The 27,428-nt window shown below is 50.8% G+C and overlaps 2 protein-coding genes across 10 annotated transcripts in view; one reads left to right on the top strand and one right to left on the bottom strand.

Annotated features, from left to right (window-relative positions):
* PLA2G2C (phospholipase A2 group IIC) overlaps positions 1-27,428 on the top strand; it is a 57,537-nt gene that overhangs the window by 28,629 nt on the left and 1,480 nt on the right. For 2 of the 5 annotated variants that reach the window (XM_088790309.1, XM_088790308.1), the window contains exons 2-4: positions 16,272-16,387; positions 18,350-18,494; positions 20,263-20,366. In XM_088790309.1, coding sequence (XP_088646435.1) covers positions 16,348-16,387; positions 18,350-18,494; positions 20,263-20,366 — 289 coding nt within the window. In that variant the 5' untranslated portion in view covers positions 16,272-16,347. Of the gene's footprint in view, positions 1-3,759; positions 3,897-9,206; positions 9,390-9,505; positions 9,644-16,271; positions 16,388-18,349; positions 18,495-20,262; positions 20,367-27,428 lie in introns of those variants that run through there. The other 3 variants (XM_088790307.1, XM_088790305.1, XM_088790306.1) reach the window with 3 other exon arrangements.
* Positions 67-10,870, bottom strand: UBXN10 (UBX domain protein 10). Of its 5 annotated transcripts, none has more exons than XM_088790301.1 (2): positions 10,732-10,870; positions 67-4,620 (listed from the first exon to the last, which is right to left on the bottom strand). In XM_088790301.1, the coding sequence occupies exon 2, from the start codon at positions 4,605-4,607 to the stop codon at positions 3,726-3,728; it is 882 nt and encodes a 293-aa protein (XP_088646427.1). In that variant the 5' UTR covers positions 4,608-4,620; positions 10,732-10,870; the 3' UTR covers positions 67-3,725. The 5 variants fall into 5 exon arrangements, with proteins under 5 accessions (XP_088646427.1, XP_088646426.1, XP_088646429.1 ...); XM_088790300.1 differs by lacking the exon at positions 10,732-10,870 and adding an exon at positions 9,590-9,733; XM_088790303.1 differs by lacking the exon at positions 10,732-10,870 and adding an exon at positions 9,571-9,643.

Raw genomic sequence — 27,428 nt, 5'->3', positions numbered from 1 at the left:
GGACGTCAGAAAGGGCTGGTAGAAACTGTGCTAATCAGGAAAGGAAAATGTCACATCACCAGTGTAGACACAAAGGAAAACACCCAATTTTATTTTTATAATGTGAGTGACTGTCTTGTATGTTAGTGAGTCACCAAAAGTCTCCTCCACTTGGATTGTTCATTCCTTCGCAGTGGCCCCTGACCTCTGCTTCTGCGGTGGTGGTTGGCTGGTTCTGGCTTCGGGGTGAACAGAACGGAGGGTAAACAGTCTCACCGGCTTTTCATTTTATTGTGGTGCGTTGCCTTGGTGGACTAAGAAAATGGACGCTCTTGTTTAACTCTCAGAATGATTTCCAAACTAACGCTAAGTAAAATAATCTAGTTTTCTTTGCAGTTCCATATAAAAGGCAGAAAAGTAGATCTTTTTTACCCTGGAAAAAGGCTCATCTAAACTATATCCACACCACAGGAAAACTGTGCACCCTTTTATCTCAACTTATTATTATGAAGACCTTCATAAAAATAATCTGTCAAGAGAAACTTTTTTGCCTCTTGGGACAGGGCTCTGTTTGACATTAAAAACCATTTAAAATAGCAGATAAGAGCATGACCAAAAGCAACGTGTAGTTTGTGGAATGCCTTCTTTTGCAATGCATGAGAGTGACAGTAATCTGTCACTGGTCATTAAGGGTTTTAATCGGAATGGACTGTCTCAAGGCTTGTCTCAGTTTCTTTGCTTGTGAAATAGTTTCTGTGGGGTGACTGCTGGCCCCCAGTCGTGTTCACAGGTCGTCTCTCCAGCAGGACTGCCCTGGCTTGCCGGCTGTTGGCTGGGTCCCCAGGTACTTTGAGGGCAAGGACTGTTGTGTTAAAACCACCTGCCATCTGTTGGTGAAAATGTTTTGGATTCTAAATGATGAGTCACTTATTTCTCCTGCTGTTCCTTCTGCTGCCAGGGCTAATTTACCTTTTGGACTTTATCAGGGGATCCACTGGAAGAACTTGTCGTGAAGCTTTGTCCTATGCAAAGTTCATGTCCCCAGTGAGCCATCTTACCAGGGTCATGACTAGAAATGGTGGGAAAGAGCTGCCTTTGCATTTCCACGAGGTGGGGAGAAGACACAGCAGCGAGGCTGCCTGAGCCTCACGCCATCGTCCTTCACGGACAAAGCCGGCTTTAGCCGGTTTGAGCTGAGGGTCCGGAGGTGGTTCCACATTTTCCTGCCAGCGCTTTCTTGCTAGGGTGCCCATGCTGATCGCCAGGGGTGTGGCACCACAAAGACTGTTGGTTAAATGAGTGACCAAGGTCTGTGACCACAAAGTGGGTAAAGCTGACCTACCCAGAGCCACCAGGAGGAGAGCGCTGGGCTCAGCCTCGCCCATTTGGCCGGGGTGCCTAATTGGCCGTGCAGCAAGCAAAGCCACCAAGGACTTGGAAATTCTGGCAGTCTGCTCTTGCCAACCTCCAAAGGAATGATTTTTAGGAGAATTTTAGGAGACTCCTCCCCTACAGACAAGCTTAGTCCTATGATATAAGCTGCAAGCAAGAGCTATGGGAGAGGTGGGCTTCTGGAGTGTCTGGGAAAGAGGACTTGGAGCTACCAGTAGAGCCACGTGCTTTGCCAAGAAGAAAACTGAAGGTCAGGTTAACAAACCCCTCTGTCCACTACAGTGTGGTAGCCGATGTCTTGGGCTGAAATACAAGATGCGCTTCTCTGTCAACTCAGTTTCACACAAATCGGTTTTTATTGTTAGGTTCATCATCTTTTCCCCAAAAAAAACCCCACCCAAAATACCAGTTTATTAAGCTGGTTCAAATCTAGCTTTTTCACATATCCTAAAATATTTCTGTGCTTCCTGCCTTCCATTTTTTTAACCACCCCCAAATTCTAAGCTAAATAGAAGCAGCAAAGCCCTAAGTGCAGAAGGTTCTAACTCCTTCAAACGTGCCCCATTTCACTGAAGTTTTCTAAAGATTTCCTGCCTGGTGAAATTACCAAAGCCCAGGTGGGTGGGATTTTATTCTTACCACCGAGTAGGTGTGATTCTGTGGGACGCTCTTCCCCCAGCCTGCTAGATCAAAGGCAGTTATGTACTTGAGTCCTGGGTAGGAGGTGAAACTCCTGTACTCTGAGTACCAGGCTCAAGCCACTGTCCCTTCTACTGTGGTCAGTAACTGGGAGACCTGGCCAGGTACATGGGCTGCCCAAGGCTCCCCGAGCCCCAGTTGACCTTTGCAGTCAAAGGAGCTGCTGACCAAACCCTGACGGACTAAAGAAACTTTGCAAAACATTCAGAAATAACCTATTCTAGAGTGATCTGGGCGGTGTGGGATGCAGCTAGGACCAGGTGAGATTTCTTCAGAAGAAATAATGGCGGTGCTCATCTCCGTGGCTAAGTATCGATTAGCCGGAAGTCACATTTCCAGCCACATGGCCTTATTTAAGCACAAGATGCTCTAGTTGCTGAGGTAGCAACAGCGATATGCTTCTAGAACGATGTCTTCTCTGTGTGCGTATCAGTCCCCAGGGCTTCAGGATGACTGAGCTCTGGGGGGACACGTTTCCCTACCCGGAGTAGTGATTTGGCCACAAAGGGGATCCAGATGAGACGTGGGAGTCTTGCTGAACTCGCTATACAAGGGAACTTTGGCAGATTGTCTGCATTACCACTCAGAGTTGGAAAAACAAGACTCTGTGGTCCTCAGTGCAGCTCCAGGCTCAGGTGGTCACATGTGCTTCGTGCTGATTAATCAGACACTGGGGCATATGGCCTCTCGCACAGGCACAGCAAGTGACACCAAACTGAGGTGCCCTCCTCCTCTGGAGGAGGATTTTTAATCAGAGAACAGGGGCACCTCGCTGGAGCCTCTGTGATTGAAGCAGGGAAGACACTGAAACTGGGGGATGAAACAATGTATCTACACCCAGATAAGCCAGGGGGGCCTTCAGTACAAATTTGTACAGAATTATAGGTTTATACAATTACAAGAGATCCCATAACTGACAAAAGCAAAGGGTATCAGATTACACTGGATTTGCTCAGTTTTGGATGAATTTTGCACACAGAGAGGAGCTACCAAAAGCTGTAAACCTGGTCAGTCAGTCTCTATTTAAAAGTAGCTACTGGCTAATCCACGGCTGTGGGAGCGATTTGCTGTCCATTTCTCAGGCTGCTTTAAAAATGCTGCTGTAGTGGGGGATTTGTATGAGCAAAAGACCTGTTCTTTCCTCTGCAGCCGCCTCACACAAACAGTAAACCCCAAGAATCTCTAGCCACCCGAGTCCAGCAAAGGGGCTGTTTCCAAGATAGGGTCACTGCCGGTTTCTTAAAGATGCTTGCAAGAAATACAAATGCCAGTTCAGCATTTCCTGAACCCTGGCTATTTACCAGACTAGAATCCTCTCTGGGAAGTGTTTAATCCTGCATCAAATACAGAAAGGCAAACCACTGGCTTCAAGAGAGTGAGAGTTCATTGTAAAAAGGACCCAAAACTGGGAAGGAGGAGGCCTGGTCACAGCTGTTCCAGGAACAGTCCTGGTGACTTGCCAGTTCACTCCAGGGGTGGAGAGAAATTAACAACAGGAAGAGAATCTTCTTAGAGCGCTGGGTGCACGTGCACGTTTCACTGCTTCGGAGGAGATGCGTGAAGACAAGAGTCCCGAGAATCACAGCTGCACCAGGTTCACATGGCACTTGGAACCATCTGCCCAGGGGGCCACAGCACCTGAGCATGCCCCCTGCTCAGAGACCCAGGACCCCAGCAGCGTGGCTGTGGACACGGGGCCACCCCTTCCCACGTTCCTGTGAGATGCCCAGCACTGACTTGTGGGGGATTCTGCACTCTTGGAGAGATTTGGTGAGGTCAGAGAAACGTCTCCGGGGCACTTCCATCGTCTCAATGCTGCAGTGTGGGTAGGTGGCCTTGTTCTTGTGTTCGGCCACGGCAATGACGGTCTGTAAGTTGTCAGTTGGCCGGAAATGGCGGACGAACCTTCGGCCTGACGGTGACCTGACAGCAAGCAGCAGCCTTGGCTCTTGATCGGATGGTTCCTCGAGGTCTCCAGGCCTGGAGGAGGGCTGTCTCCTGGTTTGGACGATGGGTTTCCTCTCGGGGGGGCAAGCTGGGGCCCTGGAGTCGTCTTTGCTTGGCTTCCTGGTGTAGGTCTCCCCTGGGTAAAGAGCCTGGATGCTGCTCAGCTGCAGTGAGCTGGCCTTGGTAGCTACTGTTTCCACAGCCCCCTCTTCCAGAGTCTTTCTGTTGATGGAAGGAAGGACTGGGTATTTATTGAGGGAAGAGGAAGCCCCTATGGGTACCTGCGGCAGCAGCTCAGGGATCTCATCGGGAGCTCCCTGATTTGGAGATCTGGGTTCACAGGCTCCTGCTTTCTGGCTGGTTGGCGACTCACAGGGAATGGCTGGCGGTGGAGAAGCTGGTGTGCGGTGAGAGCACAGCCCCGTGTCCTGGGGTTTGTGCAGACTCGGCCGAGTACGTCCCTTGGCGGACTTGGGCCTTGTGACGTGCATGTTCAACGAGTTTGGCTGCCAGATGAAGCGGTCAGAGGCTGTGCCGACAGCCGTGCTGCATTCAGGAGGAGGTATATTCACAGGGGCTTCTGTGGCCATCGCTGAGAGACCGCTAAGGAAGCAGGAGAAAAGTGAGAAGGCCATGGGTTAAACTTCCTGGGACTTCTGGATCCCAGGCATTCACTCCCCAGGGGTCAGAATAAGCCAGCCGGCCACAGTGGGGAGCGGGTTGCGGGGGGACTGGTCTTGGGGGGGGGGGCATTCTCTCTGGACTTATGGTATCCAGAGAAGGTCATGAGCTGCAGTTCATTCATCCACTTACTCGTTTCAGGTAGTGTAATATACAATATCAGTGGAACCAAGTCACTGCCACTTACATCATAGTGAAAGACAAGTGTGAAGCCCACAAGTAAATAGGTCTTTTCAAAGGGTAATAACTGCTATGAAGAAAATAAAGTGCTGCATCAGAGAGCGACTAGGGTGGGGACGAATTCTTCTTCTTACGGGGGAGGGGGAGGCTTTAAGCTGAGTGACCAGAATGATGAGAAGGAGCAAGCCGTGTGGCAATCGAGAGCAGAGGTCGGCTAACTTTTTCTATAAATATGTTTGGCTTTGCCAGTCGTGTGGCCTCTGTTTCAGTTACTCAACCCTGCCACTGCAGCACAAAAACAGCCAGAAACGGTAGGTAAACCAGCGTCACCATAAGCTGCCTTTGCTCAAAGGAGCGAAAGGAGCCCTGTTATGGAAGCGCTCAGGGAAACCAGGCTAAGCTTCCCTCAAAGCTGAGTGGTAGAGCAGCAAAATTCTCTCTGCACTCCCTTTAGAAAGCGTCCTGAAACAGGGGACAGCGGCTGGCTCTGGTCCAGCGTTCACTGTGGAAGAGCCACCCTCTGGGACCCCCATTTGCCGTTTCCCCCTCAATCCTTTTCTTACTCTTTTCCCATCTCCCCATAGCTTGCCCTGACTTCATTTTCCTTCTTACTGTCTTTTCATTCAACCTTGCTTCGTGGACCTGCACAAATGACAGAATGCAGTCTCCTGCCACGGCCCTAACTTTGTCACCAGGGGTGAAGGGAGAGGAGCAGGAAGGTCCATTGCTGATTCTCCTACTGGCCAGAACTCACAGGGAGGCCCTTGCATTCTAGACCAGGGGTCAGCAGGCAAACCTTTCCTGTCAGTGGCCAGACAGTAAATATCTTCAGCTTTGCAGGCCATTTGGTCTGTCACAGCTACTCAACTCTGCCTTTTTGATGTGAAAGCCGCTGTAGATGGTATATAAATGAACAGGTGTGGTTGTGTTTATGGACAGGGAAATTTGAATTTCATGTAATTTTCATGTGGCACAAAATATTGTTCTGCTTTTGATTTTTTCCCCCCAACCATTTAAAAGTATAAAAGCTATTCTTAGCTCATAAGTCACACAAAAACAGTGAGGGCCGGATTTGGGGTTCACCAAACCCTGTCCTAGACCAACTCTAGGGGGACTCTGGGCGCGTGCTAATTCTATAGACCTGTGAGTCAGAAAGGCAGAGAGCCTGCCCCCGGTCACACAGCCAGCAGAGCCTGAACTAGAACCCAGGTCTGTGATACTTTCCTGCTCTTGAGGACCAGGCTGGGTGTCTCCCCAGCACTGATAACATTCTGTCCTACTGTTTATGAGTCTGTATTCCCAACTACCTTGTAAATACACCGAGGGCCTCTGTGTTTTCTCTCCCACCTGGGGAGCTCAGGAGTGCTTGAGCAGTCACACAGAGGCAGTATTCTGAAGCACGGTGGGAGATGTAAGCATTTCTCCGTGCAGGCCCCCAAATTCCAAATCAGATGTCTCCTCTTCCCTCGCCATCGTGGGGGCCCCTTCACTAACATGGGTACCACCATCTCCTCCTCTCAGTCCCTGGTACCTCTTCCCAGGACACTGCAATGTCCTGGGCTCCCTGCCTCCTTCTGATTCCTGACCACTACTGGGCCTGGTGCTCACTCTGCCCACAGGCTGCCCAGGTCTCTCCCAGCCCTCTAAAGACCTTCTGGTAACTTCCCAGTGCCTCGTGCTCCCCAAGAAGCAGTATATTTGGGTGCAAGGGACACAGGCCCCAGTATCATAAGACCTGGGTGCTATTTCAGGCTCTGTCGCAAGCTAGCTGTGTGACCATGGGGCAGTCACTCCACCTTTCTGGTACGTCCCCTTCCTCACCTATAGCATTAGCTGTCTGTCCCTGAAGACATAACTTAAACAGCTCCGATCATCAGTCTCTCTCTCTAACATGACAGGAATAGGCCATAATGTAGGGGAGGCCGTAAGCACCAGGCCTGGCGCATAGTCAAGACTTAATGAAATGCTAAAGGTTTTTTTGCTCTTGGTGTTCTGTTTGTTTAGTGCTTTTATTATGTTAGGTCCCACAGGCTCACCTGTTGCCTCAGAGCTCTTCCCCCGGGTGTCCTTGGGAACATGGGCTCTGCTCCTCGTCAACTCTAACCAGCTGGGTGAGTCATGGGACTCCTGCCAGCCCCGCCCACTGCACGGAAATGCCAGAAGGTTGATTGCAGTGAGCTGCTGCCTATTGAAAATGCCTCCGAAATGTGAAATCAATGCTTTCTAACAAATCCCTTCTCAGGCCACACTTTCATCTTGCCCTCACCTCAAATTCACTTACTCCAAGCTCCCTTCGTGACACGGTCCTGCGCAGCGTAATTCAAGGCCCCGTAGCTTTGGGCTCTAACGTCACCCTTCTGTGTGTATTGCTATTATGGCCTAACTTGAGGGAGTACCCTAAAACCACAGCCGAACAAAGCGCAGCATCCCTGTATTTTCCTGAAGCCCTGCTCAGTTCAAAATCTTAAACAAAGCTACCCTCTCTTTCTTAAAGGCCCCTGTGTTTGCTCTGTCCTACTCACAGACTGAGTCGGTCTACACTCCCATTTTCCACTTCTCACTAGTCTTTCACACCCAATCTGAGAGCTGGGAGTCCAGAAGCCGTTTCCTGGGCATCGGAAAAGCCTGCCCAGCTTTCTTGTTGATTTCATCTATTTTCTGATCAACTGTGAAGAAGGTGGGGTTGTCTCTTTTTAGTTTAGTTCTAAAGTCGTTCACTTGGAATTAAGCAGCTCTGCTCTTTAACTCAGGATGGCATGAGGAGGCCATACTTGTCCAACTGTTCCGCCAAAGATAAGCTCAACTGGTAAAGCGACTCCCCCTCTCTGCCCACCCTCCCCCCTTGAGGAATGGCTATTAATTTGCCACAGCTTCTGCAGAATTATCACAGACTTGGCTTCCAACTCCCACACATGCCTGGGGAAGGTTTAACTGTCAGTAAGTTTGGTAACTTAGAAACCTCTTCCTTAACAACTTTGACGAGGAGAGTCATGTGTTCTCCCAGGCTCTCTGCTGGATTATTTTTAACAGTAAAACTTGAGTATGTGCATGCACTTTCTATACCTTTTGGTACTATATAATTACCCATGTTCAGAGGGTGTCATATTCAAGACACGCTGGTCATAAGATAACATGACTGTGAGCTATCTCAGAGAAAAACCTCAATTATGACTAATTCCTATAAGCCCACTCATGGTTATTTAGAGACTAACACCTCCTTCAGGTAAAACCATTCGGTCGAACCTTTCATAACCCACTGCCTCCTCCCCAGTGCGGGGACCATCTGTCACATGGCGGGAATACCAGCTCTTCCCAGGATCTAGCGCATGGAAAGGGGAGGTGGGGGAAACAGGTGTTTGGGGACCTGGGCCAACTTTGTGCCTGTCTGGTCCCACCTTGGGTCCTGAACTCTGCCTGCCCAGCTCAGCCCAGGAAGGCTCCTGCAGCACCCATCATTATCCCTGCTCAGTGCATTTCACCACCTCTAAGCCTGGCAGGCTCCCAACCACAAAGTGATTTGACAAGATCTGGGCATAGGCATCCATCAAGCTGCCAGCTGAATAGGCAAGTGGCCTGTTTACTTAAACATAAAAGCTGCACCCCAGAGGCCTGCGGGAGTCAGGAAACAAACATTGGGGACTATTTCCAAGGAGTTGCCAGAAAGGGCAGGTGCTCATTCCTTATGATCAATCACCAAATCGACTGGAAAGAAGGAAAATTTGGTAAGAGGAGCTAAAGCCACAGTCCTGCTTTCCAAGGGCGCCCACCTCCCACCACTGGGTCAGACCACCCTATTTCACTCACAACCCAAATAGAAACCTACAGTAAATGCAATGAAATACAACCACCCACGTTCCATCTGCTGGTATGTACCAAGGATGCATACATTTGAATTGGTCTTTTAAAATTATTTATCAGTTAATACCACCGCTACCAATCCCCCCACCCCCTCCTTCTGAGGCGTTCAGGATGAAACGCTCAGGAGAACCACCAGGAGATGGTAGTTGGCCTGAGAATGAGAAAACGTGGGTACCATTGCCAGTTCTACCCAGGACTAATGATTAGAATACACTGTCCTATGTCTTAGAATACACAGTGCCATGTTTGCAGGGGGAGTGGAGAAATTGGACCACAAGCCACCGAGTGACCAAAGGTTTGGAAAAGGAATGGTAATGATTCCCAAGAGAGTGGGTAGGTGGAGGGGCATAGTTCAATTATTTACAAGTACTGACAGTTCTAGAAGGAAACTAGTTTATGGGACAGAAGAGAGGGCTGGGGGAGGGGCAAGAAAGAGCGTCTGGAAAGTTCGAGTTGACTTGGGTGAAAGCGCACTGGTCTGGGGGAGGCGCGGCTCTGGTTCCGGCCTCCCCATGTGACTGGCGGGATGTCCTTTTGTCCCTCGGGTCTGTGCCCCGTCTGTACTGCCCAGCCAGGAGGGCATGGCCCAGCGGTTTCGTAGGCCCCTAGGCTTGGCTTCCGTAGAGCCCGGGAGTTGTCCAATTCCGGCAACGGTGAGCTCTGGCCAGGCTGGCTTTGCCCCTGAGGAGTAGTGGCTGCTACTCTACCGGCCCCTCTCCTGTCTCCCGGGGTTCGCCTGTGCTGGTCGGGGGAGGCCCCTCTGGGAGACGTACCCAGGGACGTCGGGGCCCTTTTTGGTCGCGGGTGGCCGTGGGCCCGCTCATAGGGACCTACCGGGTCGGGCAGCGCTCACCTCGCCGCTGCGCTCCATCCACCCGCCCAGCTGTCGCCCGGCTCAGTCCCGCTGGTAAACAGCCCCGGTCTCCCGGGCAACCACACGGGTGGGGGGCACGTGCTTCCGGTCCGGCCGGAATGGGCCTGGCCAGGGTGGGGCGGGGGCCTGGCACCGGGGGAGGCCAGGGAGGCGGCAGGGAACCTGGCCTCACCTTTCCTGCCTTCTTTCCTCTCCTCCTCCTCCTCACCCTGACTGCATGGTCCCCCATCTCCTGGGGGAGAGGGCGTCCAAGAGGAGAGCCCTGGCCTGGGGACAGGGGTGGGAGCAGTCAGCCTGCCCCAAGCCAGTTCTGTGACTTTGGGTCAGGCCCTGACCCTGTCAGTGTTTCTGGTTTTGAGATGAAGCAGCTGGAAGGACTGATTCCTGGGAACCCCAGAATCTGAGTGGCTGCTTTTAGGGCATCTGCTTGAGTTAGGGACCACTTGTCTGTCTGCCTTATCTGTCCTCAGTGCAACTCTTCCAACACCAGGTCCTAACCTTCTCCTACATCAGCCTCCCACAAGCCGGTCACATCCGGAACCTTGTTATCAACGACACCTGCACCTGCTCTGGCCCCCCTGACCGTGGGCCACCTCTTACAGCTTCAGCAACTCCAGGCACTTGTGCCACATTTGCCTTTCAAATCTTTGGGACTCCAGTCTATTGCCCTCGGCTTTCCCTCCACCTGTCAACCTGCTGCTTCCTGATCCTGTGGAGTCCCTGGTCCTTTACCTGAGCCATTTTCTCACAAGTCCCCCATATCCTTGGCCTGCTGCCTCTGCATCCCTCCCACGTGCTGAAACCCCGGCCAGACCACTGGCGCCCAGGGACTGAAGAAACCTTGCCCAGCCACGTTAGTAGACGTAATGGCAATGTGTGGTCTCCAACCTCAGTTGGACCCTAAAATCCACACACAAATCCTTCCCCTCCCCAGCTCAGTTCTGTCTCCTTTCTGCTCAGTGGCTATTTCAAACCTTGTCCTCTCTGCTGAAACCTCCTACCTCTTCCCCTCCCTCTTCCCACTCAGAAGGTAAACTTAATTCTCTCTTTAGAGAGAAAATAGAAGCCATCATATGGAAATGTTCTCAGCTTTCTGCCATCAGACCTACGAACTTGCTTACTTTTGTCTCCTTGCTTTCCTTTCTCCCTCCTGGTCTGATGGGAGGGGACCCGTCCTCTGATTCTCTCCAGGATTGACGGCTCCTCCATGACTGCCCTGAAACCTGTTCTCTGCCACAGGGTCACGTGTGCACACAGCCTCGCCACGCTCCAGCCCTTTGTTCCTGCTGTCCCCTCTGCCTAAAAGTTTCTTCTCTAATCTCCCCAACCCCCCTTCCCCTTCCTTTACCTAATGCTCACTTAACTTTCAGAACCCAACTTGATGGGTGAAATCTTTCTTCCACGATGGAATTAGGTAGCTTCAGAAGGAGTCCTAACTGGACAGTGTCTGTCAGACACTGTTCCAGACTCTTGGAATATGCAGATGAATAAGTTAGTGACTATATTATTAGACGAGAACGTTAGTAGACATTGAAGAACCATATTATCAGAAGAACGCATTAGGATTCATTGCCGAGCATTGTGGCAACATATCTGTTATCATGTCTGTCCTGGCTGCGTGGAACAGGATTACACTATGAGCATGACTGCAGCCCTTCTCAAGATGTTCACAGTTTGGCTGAGAGGACACATCGTATACCCATAAAGAGTTACAAATCAGATTATTTTCAATACAATTTGAACCAGGGGTGGAAGAGCAGGCACAGGCTGGCTGTGATTATGTGCCAAGCAATTAGCATCAACAGGAAACTCTTTTGGGGGCTGCGAAGGAGGCGATCGTTTGAGCTTCGGTGTTTCTGCCCATCTCATAAAGGAAAGCGCCTAATCTGTGGGAGCTGCTGGTGAGAGCCTGGGCTGGGCAGGCCTCCTGCTCGTGTCACCCCCTCACCACCCCGGACATCCAGGGAGGCATCTGAGGCCCCGAGAAGGTGCAGGACGTGGCAGTTTTAGGAGCTGAAGGCTTTGCAACTCTGCTGGTGGCTCATTTCTTGTAAATGATTCTATCAGAAATATCTGAGCAATGCTCTTCAGGCCTTCAACGCCCACCCAAAAAAGATTAAAGTGGTTTCTTCATCAGCTATTTTAATATCATCTAGGAATTATGCAATCTTTTGGAAAATCAGATTGGCTTCTCACCGTGTGTGTGTGTGTGTGTGTGTGTGTGTGTGTGTGTGTGTGTCTGTCCCCGCACTTAAGCTCACAGGGAAATGGTGCTTGTGCCTAGGGTCTGTTTAATATTCAGCAGTATGTGCCTTTTGCTGGCTCCCTGGTGTCATGTAATGCACAGCATGAAATGAGAGGAATGCTGGAGGGAAGGAAAGGCAGCTGGCCAGTCAATTGCTGTGCCCGCCTGCTCTTTAAAGAGAGAGAGCTGCCTCCGCTGCCTTTGTCTCCCATTCTTCTTTAAAGAAGGTGTCTGCAAAGGACAAACCCTGTAATGCACACACATGCAGAGTGGGTTCTCAGTAACGTGGCCAGAGGTCACTGCCGTGCCAGCGCACATGAACGACTCACCCTCCTTCCCAGCCATGGTTCCCTCTGCTCCCCAGCTCTCTCCCGGGGCTCCAGCCAACGTGTTTCCCAAATGGGCCCTGAGCTTTTCTTATCTCTAAGGTCTTTGCTTATGCCTACCCCACCCTGCTCCCTTCTTTGAAGTTAATCCAAATTTATTGATCCCTCAAGGCCCATCTTAAAAGTCACCTCTTTCATGAAAGCCTTTACAGAACACCTTCTCTCTCCCCAAACCTTATGTGTTTCTGGTCCCCTTTGGTCCAGTGGAACATGCCAACCAAGATGGCACCATGCACCCTCACTGGGTCAGCTCCTCTAATCTCCATGACTCTCCTCCATGGAGACAGCATTAGAAAACAACTGAGCCTCCCCAGGGCCCCTGGCTAATGAGTGACAGAGCAGTTTTAAAACCCCCGTCTGGCTGAGTCCAAAGCCCACCCTGTACCCCAGAGCCCCACCCCCCACCCTGACATTCCTGCATGGCACTTTATCTGTACCCACCTATTGCGCGAAGCGTAGGCATTGTGGGCATGACCTCTTGAGTCAAGGCTTGAGTGTGAATCCTGCCTCCACCACTAGCTAGCTGTGGACCTTGGGTAACTGATTTAGCATCTCTGGGTCTCAGTTTCCACATCTGTAGAATGGAGATGCTAAGGATAGGATTGTCGTGAGGGAGAAGTGAGAGAATGCATGCCTGGGTCTTAGTACAGTGCCTGGCACGTGGTAAGTGCTTGGTGGGGGTCAGTGCCCATTCTCGTACTGTTTCCATTGTCCAGTGACACCTCCTTCAGGAGGTCATGAGCCTGGGTCTGAGTCCCCTGCTGTGCCCACACAGTGCCTACTTCGTGGTAGGTGTTCGGCAAACGAGAATTAAATGAATGATGACGGTGATGCTGATTCCACAGTTGGCTTTTCTACTGAGAGATCCAGCCAGCTGCCAGTTAGTCCCCCCCCCAAAGATATCTGTCCTGAAGTCTAAATGCCCCCCCCCCCCAGCGTTGGGCTAAAGGCAGGGGCTTCAGTTTCTTAGCAGCTTGTCTCCAAAGAGCATGTGGCCTCTTTCTGTACTAGCAACTTCTAGATTTTGGAGTCTCTACCCAATGTCCTGTTCTGTCTGTGCTCGATCCCATTAGACATGTCGTCTGAGATCTTGAATAACTTTCCAGCAGACGGTGAACTAGCAGGTACTCGGGTAGAGAGACCAAGAGGCTGGCGCAGTTAGTCGTGCCTCCCGATGAGTCTGCTTACCGACCGGACCTGCAAGAGGGACGGTTCAGTTAATGAAACTTAATCCTTGAAGGAAGTACTGTAGTTCTTTTATTCTTTGCCCCGTATTTTGAAAAACATTAACAAATAGCTTGCCTACTTCCTGGTCTTCTGAAGCAGAACATATAAAACATCGCAATTGACCTTGGTTACTGTTGACCAAGTGCTTTCCCAGCCGGCTTTCAGGAGCTTGTTAAATCTTGCCAGCAATTGTGTGTGTGTGGGGGGGGGGGGGGGGTCGGGGCAGGGCCGTTGTCTCCACCCCACAGACAAGAAGGAAGTCTCAGAGTGTAAATGGCTCTGCCAGGAAGAGGTGGAGCCCCACTCCAACCCTCTTCTCACATAGAATCCGTAGCTGTTTGTGCTTCGTCTTTTCAGTCTCTTGCATGATGCAGCCTTTCCCCGATGACACACAATCAGTCATTATGCTCTAGGTACAGTGTTGTTGATGTGGCTGGAGCCTTCTGCCCCTATACTGAATGGCCTCAGGTTCGCAGGCTCAGTTAGTGAGCGTTTCAGTCATTCTTCCCCCTCCTTTGCCTTTTCTAGTAAGAGCAACCACTCGAGCTTAATTCCGGTTCAACTTCTGGGTCTGAGAAAAAGAAGCGGATGCCTTGCTAGAACTGTGTCTAAAGTAAGAGCCTTGTGCATCTACTTGGATGCTCAAGTCATTTGGGTTTTGTTTTGGATAGGTACAGCCCTTAGCTCAGTGACCCACAGGAGACTGGAGGTGAGTTCACTGCTCCTCTCTCTAAACTCAAAGGCATTTATTTCATACGATTATATAAAGGAGCAGTGAATGCACCTCTTAGATTCGTGGGCTTAGATTTGCCTCCCTGGACACAGACTCTGAGATGGAGAAGTGCATTGTTGGAAGGCTCCCAGGAGAGACACCTGTCAGCAAGTGGGCAAGGCAAGATTGGGGAGAGGGAGAAGCTGACCCACAGAGGGAGAGGCTGGCACTCAGAGGGAGAAGCTGACCCACAGAGGGAGAAGCTGACCCACAGAGGGAGAAGCTGACCCACAGAGGGAGAGGCTGGCACGTAGCCTTGGCTGATCGTCCAGGGAGCTCTGGGGCTGGGGTGGCCTTTCAGAGCTGTCCTGAAGGAGGCAGGGCATGGCCCTGTAACCAACACCTCAGCCAGGCATTGACTAGGGGCTGTTCCCACCCCCATCACCAAGAGGGGTCATAACCTTGGACCAGACAGTTCCTGGAAGCAGAGGCATCTCAGTGAGTGAGAGTGTCAGGGACAGATCCCAGCGTGAAGAGGGGACCTGGCAAAGACTGTGTTACGTATTCCAGAGACAGTGGAGACCCGAACATCGAGTTTCTGCCTGCCTGGGGCTTTTGGTCTGTATTCCCCCATTTGGTCTCTCTAGCCAGCTCGGAAGCTTTCCTTGGGCCGGAATCTTGTCTCACTAGCAGAGCACATAGTTGGTGCTTAATAAGAGTCTGTGCCATTTCATTACTGGTAATGCCCCCAGGTCCCTTTCTTTGTCTCTCCAGAGTGCTACCACCTGCTCACTAGAAAGATGTGAGTCCCTTTCTCGTGGACTAAACCGTCACACAATTATTTTTTCAGACTCAAAAGAGAAAAAGGAAGCCAGCCTGTAGAGATGGAACCTAATTTAGAAACATCCGCACAGCATTTGAAATAAAGGCTGGCCGGGACCAGGCCGGGTCAAGGCCCAACCCCCACAGCATCCCGCAGAATTTTGCCTCGGAGGGCGCACATAGCAAAGGTGTCTGGTTAGCTCCCAGGGCTCTGTGTGCAGGACCCTCATTTAGAAATGTTCCTGGGAAACTTTGTCACAGCGTGTAACTCTAGCCGAAGCTCTGCCCCTGTCAGATTCTTTAGGCTCAACTGAGCTTTTGTTCATCCTCCCAAGTCCTGACGTTATCAGATTTAGCCTGATTTATGATGGGTGCGTCAAGACCCCTTGTATTTAAAGAGAACTATTGACTGATCCGTGGGGGCTCCACGTGATGACATGGGGCACTGAGCCCACATTCTCCTCTGTTGTCCTGTGGGAAGCATGCCAAATATGGGTACCATACCCATGGCTGGTAGTGATGGGAAGGGCGTGCTTACCTGTTACAGTATTTCACAGTACAAAGCTCTTTTACTCGTATGATTTCAGTTGGTCCCCACGCATCTGTGCAGTAGGGGGCTGTGTGAGGGCAAGGAAGTCATTCAAACTCTCTGGGCCTCAGTTTCCCCATCTCTAAAATGATAAGACAGCCTCTCAAGTTTTTCTGAGGATGAAATAACATAATACTCGTGAAGAGTATTTAAAGAACACAGCACCCAACATTTAATAATTTCTTAACGAATGTTGGAAGTGATTGATAGGTATTTTCAGTCTCACTTTAAAGAGAGGAAACTGAGGGGCTAAGTTTATGAATATGATACCTGGGCATCAAGGCACGAAAACACTGGTGGGAGGGCGGGGGCTGCCATGCAAATGGGGTTTGACTTTACCGGGCAGGGTTTCCATCACGAACCTATATATGCCTTTGAGCTTGGGAACAGAGGAAATACTCCTCAAAAGAAGAAAGAAAATGGAGGGATAGTGTTGCCATAGAAAGAAAAATAAAAAAGACCAAAACACTTGCACTTTTCAAACAGTTAAAGCCATTTTATCTTTATATTTAGGTCTAAATACCAGAAAGAATATCATATTCCCAGATAATTAAGTTTGAAAAAGATCGGATTGCTCTGAGCCCTTTACTGAGGGTTTGGCTTTTGAAGGCCTGAGCCGCAGTTTGGGTTTTGACACCCGCATGGACTCACCTCATTTTGGTCATTTTCTCCCCAAACAGGAGTTCAACTGGCAGACCCCTCTAGAGCAGAGGCAGCTGTGATCCTGGTGCCTTGGAACCCCTAGTGTCCTTGGGAATGAAGGTCATCGGGATTCTCATGGTCATCACCTCCTGCTGTAAGTGGTGAGCACCTGGGAGAGCTCCCAGGCACGTCCTCCTGTTTGTGTCTGTCTTGGGGGCGGGCCCACCTGAGGTGGCATCCAGTGAGGGGAAACCAGGTGTCACTGGAGAGAGTCAGGCGTGCAACAGGCTCCCACCAAAGTCCTCCTTCTTCTCTTTCTTTTGCAAAAATGGGTTGTTCCCAGTGTTGGGATCTCATCAGACTTCTAGGAAATCAAAGGTTGCACCCGTTTGCTCAGAAAGAGGGCGTTTGACTGTTGTACCACACACACGCCCTTCAGGAGTCTTTTTTTTTTTTTTTTTTTTGGATGCTAGTTGCCTTTATTTAAAGTCACGTGGATTCCAGAACAAAAACGCAGACATATATCTAGCTAACTTAGGAACAGCTATTTCCAATCAGAGAGGCATGCTTATGGTGACTTCTGGAATAATTGGTAATTATAAGTCATTGCTACCAGGAGATCAGATTGCATACCTCTGCAAAGTGAAAAGAACGTATAGGGAACAGTGTTAGTTCTGTTGGAAAACCCTTCAACTCTTTAATTAGTTGAGTAGCTATTTGTCCAAATCGATTTTTCTATCTGTTTTAGCCATGGAGCAATAACTTTTGGGTCCCTGAGTCAAAATGTCAAAAATGGGGTTCCCATTTTCTCTTAGTAAGTGCTAAAATTTATACTTTTCAGGATGGGGGGCGGGACCCATATACAGGAAGAGCAACTGCTGCCGCCCTGTGCTGTGTCCCCCAAAGCAGGAACTGAGTGGGGTCCCACCTTCTCTCCAGGGGCTGCTTGGGCAGCAGGGACCACACCCAGGCTTCTGCCCACTCTCTGGTGCTTTGTGACAAGACATCCAAAACCACAGTATAAGATGGGAAGGGCCCTGGGGAAATTTCCCAAAGCCCTCTGTCTCTGCTTCTCTTCTTCAAGTTCATGTTTTAATTTTTATTGCAAAATTAATATATGCTTGTAATGAAAAGGTGAAATGAGTATAGAGGAACAAGATAACGCCCCTTGTCTTTCTTCCCAGACCCAAATCCTTTTCCTGCCCTCAGGTGTGACTACTTTTAAGAGGTAGGCGTGCATCCTCCGGGCCTTTACACACACACACACACATACACACACACACACACACACACACACACACATTGAAAACATTGTAACGGAAAAGTAATACATGCTCTTTGTAAAAAATAAACATCAGGCAGCATAAAAGTATGTAAAATAAATGTTGCCTCTTTTTCTTTCCACCTACCTCCTCAATCCCATTGCCTACAGATATCGCTATTAAAAGTAGTATGTTTTCAAGACGTCATTAGTTTTTATCCCCTGTCAGTGCATATGTGGGTGGGTAGTTCCCAATTTTTTGATATCACAAAAATGCTGCAGTGAACATCCATATATATATATATATATATATATATATATATATATATATATATATACATATACATATATCCCACTTTTATAAGCAGTTTTTAGAAGTAAAAATCGCTGAGTCTGTGTGTGTTTGCTGCTAAAAAAAATGGATTGAGAGCATCTTTTCTTCCTCTTAAGTATCTTGTTTTTTCTGTAAGATTGTCAGTGCCCTGTGATATGTGTAGGGACAGGCGTTTCTGGTTTTGAACTTTTCCCGTTAATGTTTACCAGCAGACCTGAGGGTGTTTCTGCCTAGGTTGGTGGATTTTTACCTTTACGGGAAGACTGTAGTTTGACAGTGTTGCTCTGAACATCATGGAAACTGGGTTCTCACCCTGGACTAGCAAGAAACTAGCAGTGTGACGGGGCAGCTCACTCTGATCCTATCTTCTTCCCCATTCAAGGGGCTGACAATCCCAGCTGCAGCAGCACCGCCTTCAGGGGTCTCCTGATCTCCTCCATGCAAAGCACTCTAGCTGGGGGGCGCCCAGGCAGCACCACTCTCACTGCAGTTTTCACTCTTCCTTCTTTTCTCATTGGCAGTGATGGCTCCCACGCACAGCAGCTTCTGGCAGTTTCAGAAGATGGTCAAACACATCACAGGGCGCAGCGCTTTCTTCTCATATTACGGATATGGCTGCTACTGTGGGCTAGGGGGCAAAGGCACCCCCGTGGATGCCACTGACAGGTGAGTGCAGAGGCTCTAAGCCTTCCTGTCATTTAATTTGCATTGCGATCCATGCTTGAAGAGAGAAGAAGGTATTGGGACTCTTGCATTGCAAGGAATAGAAACCAATTCAGATGAATGGAACATTAAAAAAACAAACAAAAAGCAAGAATGAGAGTGGGAGGGAGGTCTTCAGGAGCCCAAGGCCAGGGCTGGCTTCCTGAGCGTGCAGCCTGTGCGTTCCCAAGGCCTTGCACGTGCTTTGTTGCTCTGCTGTCACCGTCTTGAAATTCTTAACATTTTCAATGTGCACCAGGCCTTACAAAGTACGTAGCCAGCCCTGCTCAGAGCTCCTGAAACGTTTTCAGTTCTCAGTCCTCATGGCAAATGTGGTCTTCTCTCAGCTGCCCAGTTTTTAGGACGACAGGCGCAGCAAGACGAACTTGCTGTCTCCCAGTCCTAATCCCACATTCTGGGAGAGAGAATCTGAGTGGCCCCGTTTGGAAGAGTTGTCCATCTGGATGAGGTCACATGGCACAAACCCTGGCTTGCCAGGCCTACTCCAAGGATGGGGGTGGGAGAGTGGGAGTTCCTAGAACAAGTGAAGGTTGGTGTAATCTGGCAAGAGCATGGGAGGTAGGAAAAAAGGATAACGTGCGTGCCATTTCATTGGAAGGAATAAGAAACAAAATTCTCCTCGCCACATTCAGCCTAGCCTGGATAAAGATGTCCCCACAGTGGGGCCTGAAGTATAACTCCTGGAGCTTGGCTTCTCTGGGTTGGGCTCATGAGACATGGAATGTTCCAGCTGGAAGCCCTGAAAGGAAACTGACACTGATGAAATAAATGCCTAATGAGCGCTGAGCACTGGGATTGGTGATTTGCAGTCAGACCTAATTTATTTCTTGCAGGAAGTGGCTGAGACAGCGTTACCATCCCTGTTTTACAGGTGACAACAGTGAGGACCCATGAACCCTAAGTGGCAAAGCTTAAAGACATGAGCACCTAGGTGGCCAAGTCAGGATTTGAACAAGAATTTGCCTGTCTGGGGACCCTTTGACACTCTGTGCCTCCCTTGTCCAAGTTCAAAGGCTGATGAGAAATCTCACACTGTTAGCCAAGGATGACACAGCAAAGAGCCTGCTTGCAGACTGGGACGGAAAGAGGGGAAGACTGAGCATCTGGCCCAGGGTATCAGCCAGAAGCATTTTCTTTTCCATGTCTTAGAAGTCAGTCCCAGGTTTCTGCATTCCTGCCCCTCATACACTGATTGAGGAAGTGAGCCGAGAATGTTACCCATCTGTTTCCTCCCCACGAATATTCTCCCTCCCTGCCCCCGGCCAGCTGAGTGCCATGAGAATAAGAACTAAAGGATTATGTATGTTTTTACTATCACCATGCTTGGCACACAGTAGGTGCTCAGTAAAAGGTCATTACGTGAATGAATGAGTACAGCAGACCTAAAGTTGAGTCTGTCATGTTCCAACTGCATACTTTTGGGAACTGCAGCTCCCGAGTCTCATTTCCTCCCCTCTGAAAGGAGGAGAGTGAAGTATGCTTCATGTCACAGGGTTCCTGTGAGGAGCTAATGAGATAGGTCCTAGACAGGGCTCACTAAAGGTTAGTGGTCATTTATATTATTTTTAATAACATCAGGAATTCACTTCCCTACCTTCTGCGCCTTCTTGCCCAGGGGAAAAGGCAGGTGAGTCCTTTCCAGTTCCCCCCAAGTCCTCCAGCTGACTCCCCACGGCCCAGCCACAGGTAACGCCTCTTGTCTGGCCCCCAGGTGCTGCTTGGAGCACGACTGCTGCTACGAGAAGCTGAAGCAGTCCGGCTGCCAGCCCGTGTTGAACAGCTATCATTTCCACATGGTCAACGGCACCGTGGTCTGTGAGTAGCCTCTCTGTGGGATAACGTCTTTGAACCTGAGCTTTTCCTTAATGTCCTCCTGCTCGTGGACCCAGAGAACATTTAGGAAATGAGATTTTCCCTAAGTGCTTTGAGATGAAAAGCAGCAATTCTGAGAACCAGAGCTTCCCGAGACTCCTTGCTTTGTCTCCCTGCCCACAGCTGTACCCAGCATCCTCTGGGAGCATGGAGCCCGGATATAGTAGGTGCTCAATAAGTTGTTGACTTGCAATTACATTGAATTTTGCAGCTTCGCTTGGCCACTGTTGCAGTTGAGGACATTCCTCCTTATGTCTGTCATGTGTTGACGAAGCAGCTCAGCTGTCTTTCAGCTGAACAAATATTTGTTAACGGTGATTGCATGCCAAGCACTGTGATGGGGGACACAAATGTAAATAGGAAGGGACGGGGAAGGGACCGCGCATGTCATTCAAGGAGGAGGGCAGGGGACAAGTGTGGGCAAGTCCTGAGTGTCCAGGATGTGGGGAGTGGCCCCGATATCCTTGGGGAAGTTCTGGGGCTCCTGGGGTGTGGGTATGTATAGGGCAAGCTGGGCCTAAAGGGCAGCATATTCAAAGGCACTGGGCCATAGCCTCCTGTGAATGCCACTCCTTCCAGTGGAGCCAGTGGTTTGAATGTCCCTGAGATGTGCGTCTTGCCTCCTACGTCGCCTGTGGAGTTGCAGGCACCTCGCTGCCCCCACGTGTGTTTATTCAAAGCTGTGTGTGTCTTGGAGTTCATGTCTCTTCCCAAGGTCAGGGCACCACCGCCTCCCTTCCCTCACCTCCCCCATTATAGGGGGTGCTCAGTGCTTAGACTCCAGGTCTCCCCAGCGCCCCCCACCCAGGGCTCTGGCTCAGGATACACCCAGACGGACCAAGAGTTAGCACCGAGCCGTCTCCCTGGTCCCAGTGGTGAGATCTGAAACTCGGTGGGCTGGGGCCGCAGACCCCGGCACTGGAGGGCCAGCTGCAGCTCGGCCTGCTTCTCAGCCTCCACAGTGCCCTGCCCCCCAGGCATACTGTCAGTGGGGAGGGAACCCCTTTTTTCCCATGTGAGCTCAAGGAGACTTTCTGTGTTGGAGCTGTCTGCTCGTGACCATCCTCAGCTTAAAGCAAAGCGACTCTTCTATGAGGCCCCAAGGTCATGTCCGGGAGAAGGAAAGGGATCAGGGCTTTGTGCAGAGGCAGAGGAGGGGGCACCAAAGGAGGCTGCCCCCAAAGTGTGCTTTGCTGCAGTGTATGATGCCCTTTGGAGACCAGAGACCAAGCTTCTGACTACTTCCTCCCACCCCTTTAGGCCCCACACCCAGGATGTGGGGGTGGCGTTGGAGCAAGCCTGGCTGCTGGGTGGTGAGGGAGGGGGCGCACAACAGAGGAGCCCCCTGACTCTTTTCTCGGCCTGGCTCATAGTCTTGCTGTCTTCTCACTGCTTTCTTCTCGCCTCCATTCATCTTGATGTGTCATGTCAAGTGTTACCTTAAAATGGTTGAAAAGGGATCATTATTAGAGAAAATATACTCAAGAAATGCTCTCCTCTGAGGTCCCACCAAGGAAGAAGGGGAAGTTGCTCTGAGGAGGGAAATGGAGCTTCAATAGGTGCAAAGGACCTCCCCGCACTGGCATCCCAGGCCCGGCCCAAGCTTCTGCCCTCGGCTCCTGGGCGCTGGCTGTGCCCGTGAGGCCTGGGCGCTGCACCTGGAGTGGCTCCTTTATCACCCCCTTCACCTCCCATGCGCGGATCAGAGCCACCGCCCAGGACCCCGGGAGCTGGAGGAGCTGGAGGAGAGTGCCCTGGGGCACAGGCTGGCCTGCGGAAATGTCCTCTGCTTGGCACAGGCCAGTGCTGGCGGAGCTGCAGGCAGGGAGGCACAGGGCTGGGAGCCGGCCTGGAAAGCTCATGGCCTGGGCTGTGCTTTCGCAGAGGCTGCTCCCCGAGAGCTGCTGTGCACAGTGTCTCCTGAAACTTGATCAGGGCTTTGGGAGTCCAGAGCCCTGCCCGGGAAATCAGCTTGGGGACACTTCCTATCCCCACCAGGACTTCAGCGTCCCCTTCCTCAGCTGACCCAGCCAGTGAGTACCAGGCTGACCCCTATCGTGCCCACCCCACCTTGCCAAGCCCCTCCTCCCAGGATGTGGGTTCTGACCCTGGGTCTGCTGCTGAGACCTCAAGGGACTCCCGGACACATTCATTCACTTGCCCAGTAATGACTGAGCGCCCACTGGGTGCCCACCCAGGGCCAGTGCTGGGCCAGGGGCACTGAACAAGGCAGCCTGGGGCCCTGCTCTCTTGGCATTTTCCACAACTTAGAGACCACCCAGACCAACCTTTCATAGTCGCGATGGGGAGACAGGCCCAGAGAGGGGACGGCATTGAGCCAGGTAACAGGAAATGAAACAAATGCCTGTGTCTCGAGCCTTTTCAGTGCTCTGGAATATGCTGTCTGGCCTGACTTTTCTGGGCCTCAGTCTCTTCATCCATAAAATAGGTGCAGTAGCAACAGCTGCAGGTTATGAGTATCTGTGACAGCACCTGGGACCCCCATGATAAGCCTTTGAGGTCGGCATTGTTCTCCCCATTATCGAGGAGGACCCTGAGTTTCAGAGAGGTTAAGTGAGATGGCCAAGGTCACACAGCCAGCGAAAGAAGAGTTGGAATTCGGACCCAGGTCGTCTGAGCCCAGAGCGGGTGTTCCTGCCTCACCAGTGGCAAGGGGGCTGTCAGGAGGGCGGTGGATTGGGGGGGCTCACACAAATGTAAGTCTTACTGTCTTGCAGCACATTTGTCAGGATGCTCAGCCCTGGCCCAGAGGGCAGAGAAAGGCAGATGGAGTTTGCTCGTCTGCAATGCCCCAGGTTTTTCTGTTTGAGCTCTGTGTACCCTGCTAAGAGGCCCAGAGAGAGCTTTGGAGTCAGGCAGGGCTGGGTTCAAGCCCCAGCTTCACCCCTTCTACCTAGATAATTGCACAACCACCTGGTCCTTCAGCTCCTCATCTGTAAAATGGAGCTGATAATGCGCTTCCTAAGGCTGCTGGAAAGGTGGACTGAAGTAACCCAACCAAAGGCTCCGGTGCTTAGGGAGTGCCCTTCCTTTTAGAAGTAGAGGTTGCTTTTTTCATCAAAGTTTTCTTTTCTCCTTTACTTTGTGAAAAAGCACTGGGATTTCACTACTAGTGAGAGATGTGGATCCCCTAAATCTACTGTCATGAACCCCTAATAGAATGAAGGTTCTCCCTCCACCCCCAATTGCACTGCTGTTCAAAGAGCTGCCCTGCAAGGGTTAATTGCCCACCCAGCCTCCAGTTCTGAAATCCTGCACCCAAGCCTGGTCCCAGGTTGCCTAGCAACCAGAGCTGCTCTGGGATGCAGTTGGTGAACAGGGGAGGGAAAGGAGAAAAACAACTCGATCTATCCATGTCTCTAAATGTCACTGGGAGCTCAGTGCAGAGAAAGGACTGTACCCCGAGCCCTGGGGCCACTTTGCCGGGTGGCGAAGGCTGCCCTCGGGCAACCAGGGAGGTTGTTATCCCCCTTTGGGTGGGCTTACATAACTACTTGGCATTCGCAAGGGACTCGAAGATCAGTCAGTGGTGACAGCCCCCTCCACCCACATATGCATTGCATATGTTGTGTGGGGAGGAGCCTGGCATGGGAGATGCAGACCAGGTTCCAGCTAAAGGTACCACTGTCTCCTCCATCTCGAAGCCTGACTTCTCCCTCTGCCAAAGGGGGAAGGTTCACGTGGTAACCATTGGAATTTACAGAGATCTTCCTCCTTTACCACTGAATTTGTTCCTCACAACACCTCCCCTCGCTGACACCTCACCATTTTTCTCCTAACATTTGTCTCCACCTGAAATTATCTTGTTGATTTTTGTATCAACTTTGCCCCAAGTAGAATGTGAGTTCCAGGAGAGCAGGGAACAAGCAGGGAACGCCTCTTGTTGAGGAGACACTCATTCTAAGAGCCCACAGAGAAGGATACCCCTGGAACTGTGCAATGTGGGGTCTGCTTGCTCAGACCTGTGTCCCCAGATCCTAGCCAAAGGCCAGAGGTCATGTCAGGAACTCGTTACCTGTTTGTTTGATGAGTGAGTGAATGAAAACAAACTCACAAAATAGTTGGTGAAAGTAGCTTTTATCCCCGTTTGAAAGCAGAGGACACAGACTCAGATAAAGCACCTTACTTGAGATCCTAAAGCATGCAGGTAGTGACAAGTGCTGTGAAGCATCTGAAAACAAGGTGACAAGCTAAAGACTAACAATGGCAGGGGGAGGGAAGGATGGTTACTTTAGGTGACAGAGGACGGCGTCTCTAAGGAAGTGGCATCTGGCCAGTGTGGTAGGAGCAGAGGACACAGGATGGAGGGGAGAAGAGGTTGGGCCTGGACAGAGCCGACTCCCTCAGGGCTGGGTGGACGGACGGAGTAAGGAGCTGCCTTCCACGTCAGTTGCTTTTGAAGCAGGTAGTAATATGTACTAATTTTGCTTTAGGAAGATCACTCTGGCCACTGTGCAGAGAAATTGGGGAGCAGGGGAGAAAAGAGGGGGAGCCATTAGTGGGCCATTTCAGTAGCAGCGGGGAGGCATCACCGTAGCTCGGATCCAGGTGATGCAGTAGAGGTGGAGAGAAGGGTCAGATGCCGCGTGTGTTTGGAGACAAATCGGCAGGACCTGTTAGTGGAGTAGATGTGGGTGTGAAGGAAAGAGAGGCTGTACCTGAAGTTCTCAGCCTGAGCATCCATGGATACTGGGCTTGTGCAGATGGGGGACAAGCAGACTACGAAGACACAGCAAAAGCGTGGCACGAGCCATATTGAGTTTGAGACACCCAAGGGAAAAGTCAAGTGGACACGAGCATGTTGCAGTCTGGAGCTCAAGGGAGATGTCTGGGCTGGAGTGAGAACTGGAATGTCGTCAGTGCTCAGATGGTATTTGGAGCCCTGAGAGTGACAAGAGCCGCCCAGAAGAGAATGTGGAGACTGGCCCGGGGAGCAGACAATTAGAGGCCGAGCAGCGGCCTGGGTTAGCTGTAGGCAGGAATGTGGGCCTTCTTGCTTTGTCTCATTCATGGACGTGGTTCACGGAATGAGAAAGAATGTCCTGAAGCTGTCAGTTCCATCCTTCATGCCTCAGTTTCCCCATTAGTAAATTGGAAGATGCAGCATCTGGACGTAGGCTTGTTTTGAAAAGATGGCTTCCGAAGATGGCATCTCTTGGCAGAGTGCTGCCTCTTCTTCCGGGTCACGACAGGCCTGCTCCAACGACAGCTGTGCGATGCCTGAGAGATGGTGACGCACAGCCATGGGCCCCTGCTCAAGGTCGGCCGAGCCCTGGGGACTAAGCAGGCCTTTAGAAATAGAACTGGATGTCAGGAGAGAATTCTATTCCATGCATGGGCAAGGATCAGAAGACAAAGAAGAAGGGGCGAGGGGTGCGAGCGAAAGAAAGAGGAAGCTTGGAGAATTGAGATGGAAGAAAGGAGAAATGGAAAAGAAAGGGAGAGGAATAGAAGATAAAGACATCAAGTGAAAGAAGGGAGGCCAAGAGAGAGCCGAGGCAGGGTGAGACATGTCTCACCTCAACGTTGCACCTGGGTGCAAAGAGACAGCACCTGGGTGAGTGACATCACGTGGCACCAGCCCCTTCTGGGAGGAGAGCGAGGTTGAATGGAGGGGGAGTCTTGTGCGCACGTAATCCTTGTTTCCTGAGAAGACCAGCCGTAGACCAAGTGGGTCTAGTGATGGCTGCCCAGGATGGGAAGCAGGGGGCATGCAAGGGACAGCCAAGGTGACAGACCTGGACATGGATGTCCAGGGGCTCCCAAGGGATTGATGGATCTCGGAGGATTTTCACAGATGGAGAAGGGAGAGTGTGAGGGCAAAGGTGATCCTGGCAGCAGGGACAGTGGGAGTGGCAGGAACAGAGACCAGAGGTGTGAACATCCTGGCACATCTCGTGGGTGAGCAGAGAGGTGCTGCGGAGGGTGAGTGTTGACACGTCTTGAGAAATAGTCTCCGGGGAGGCATGGGAGGACAGATTCCTGCAGGAGTTGTGGACCTCAGAGAGGGAGAAAGGCAAACAAACAGACTATTGCCAGCGCTGGGTCCAACTGAAGAGGGTTTTATCCTACATGTGAAACTAAGGGACCATTATCATAATAATAGCAGGCATTTGGAGAGCCCTCTTTGTGTGCGGGCACCTCCAACCACTCCATCTGTCAACAACAACAACGAAAATCCTCACAACCATCCTATGCAGTAGACACCGTTACTTATTTTTGACACTATTATTTTTAATCACCATCTTATAAATGAGGGTACTGAAGCCAACTTGCCCAAGCTCAACAAACCAGGAGTCTGGCTGCCTCCCTTTCTCACCCCCAACCCTCAAGAGAGTGGAACTGGGGTGGTTATCTAGAAAGAGGAAGCTGCTTCTTAGACTAGGCCCATGGAGGTTTCATTCATTTATTCAATGACTATTGAGCACCTACTATGTGCCGGCATTTGTTCTGCGTGCTGGGAATACTGTGATGGACAAGACAGTAAAAGCCCCACAGAGACAAACACAAGCAAGTAAACAAATAAGAGAAGTACAGTTATGAAAAGTACAGTAAGTGAAATAAACGGGTTTGAGGGAGAGAGTGGCCGGAGAGAGCTTCAGACCTAGAGGTCAGGGGGAAATTTGACCAAGACCCAAAGGGTGGGATGGATCCAGCTGCTTGAGGATTCTGGGACAAGCCAGAGCAAGACATGTGACAGAAAGAGGCCAGCATGCCCGGAGCAGAGTGATGGTGGCCGAGTGAGGGACAGTGAGGATGGAGAGGTTGGCGAGGCCCGGATCATGGCAAGCCTGCTTTGGGTTCCATGGCAAGGATTTGGGACGTCTTCCCCAAACAGTAGGAAACCACACCAGGGTTTCAAACAGGAGAGCGAACCTAATTCAGGTAACATTTGAAGCTCGCTGTTTATTTCCTTCGGTTAAGGAGGAAGAGCTGGTGATGACAGATTGGGGTGGTGGCTGAGAAAATGGAGAGAAGAGGGCA

The sequence above is a fragment of the Rhinolophus sinicus genome, chromosome 14, assembly GCF_057876585.1.
Source record: "Rhinolophus sinicus isolate RSI-liver-muscle chromosome 14, RSI-T2T, whole genome shotgun sequence".
In the NCBI taxonomy this organism is placed as follows: Eukaryota; Metazoa; Chordata; class Mammalia; order Chiroptera; family Rhinolophidae; genus Rhinolophus; species Rhinolophus sinicus.
Note: the sequence above shows the minus strand (reverse complement) of the source record. Positions and strands in the feature narration are given on the sequence as shown.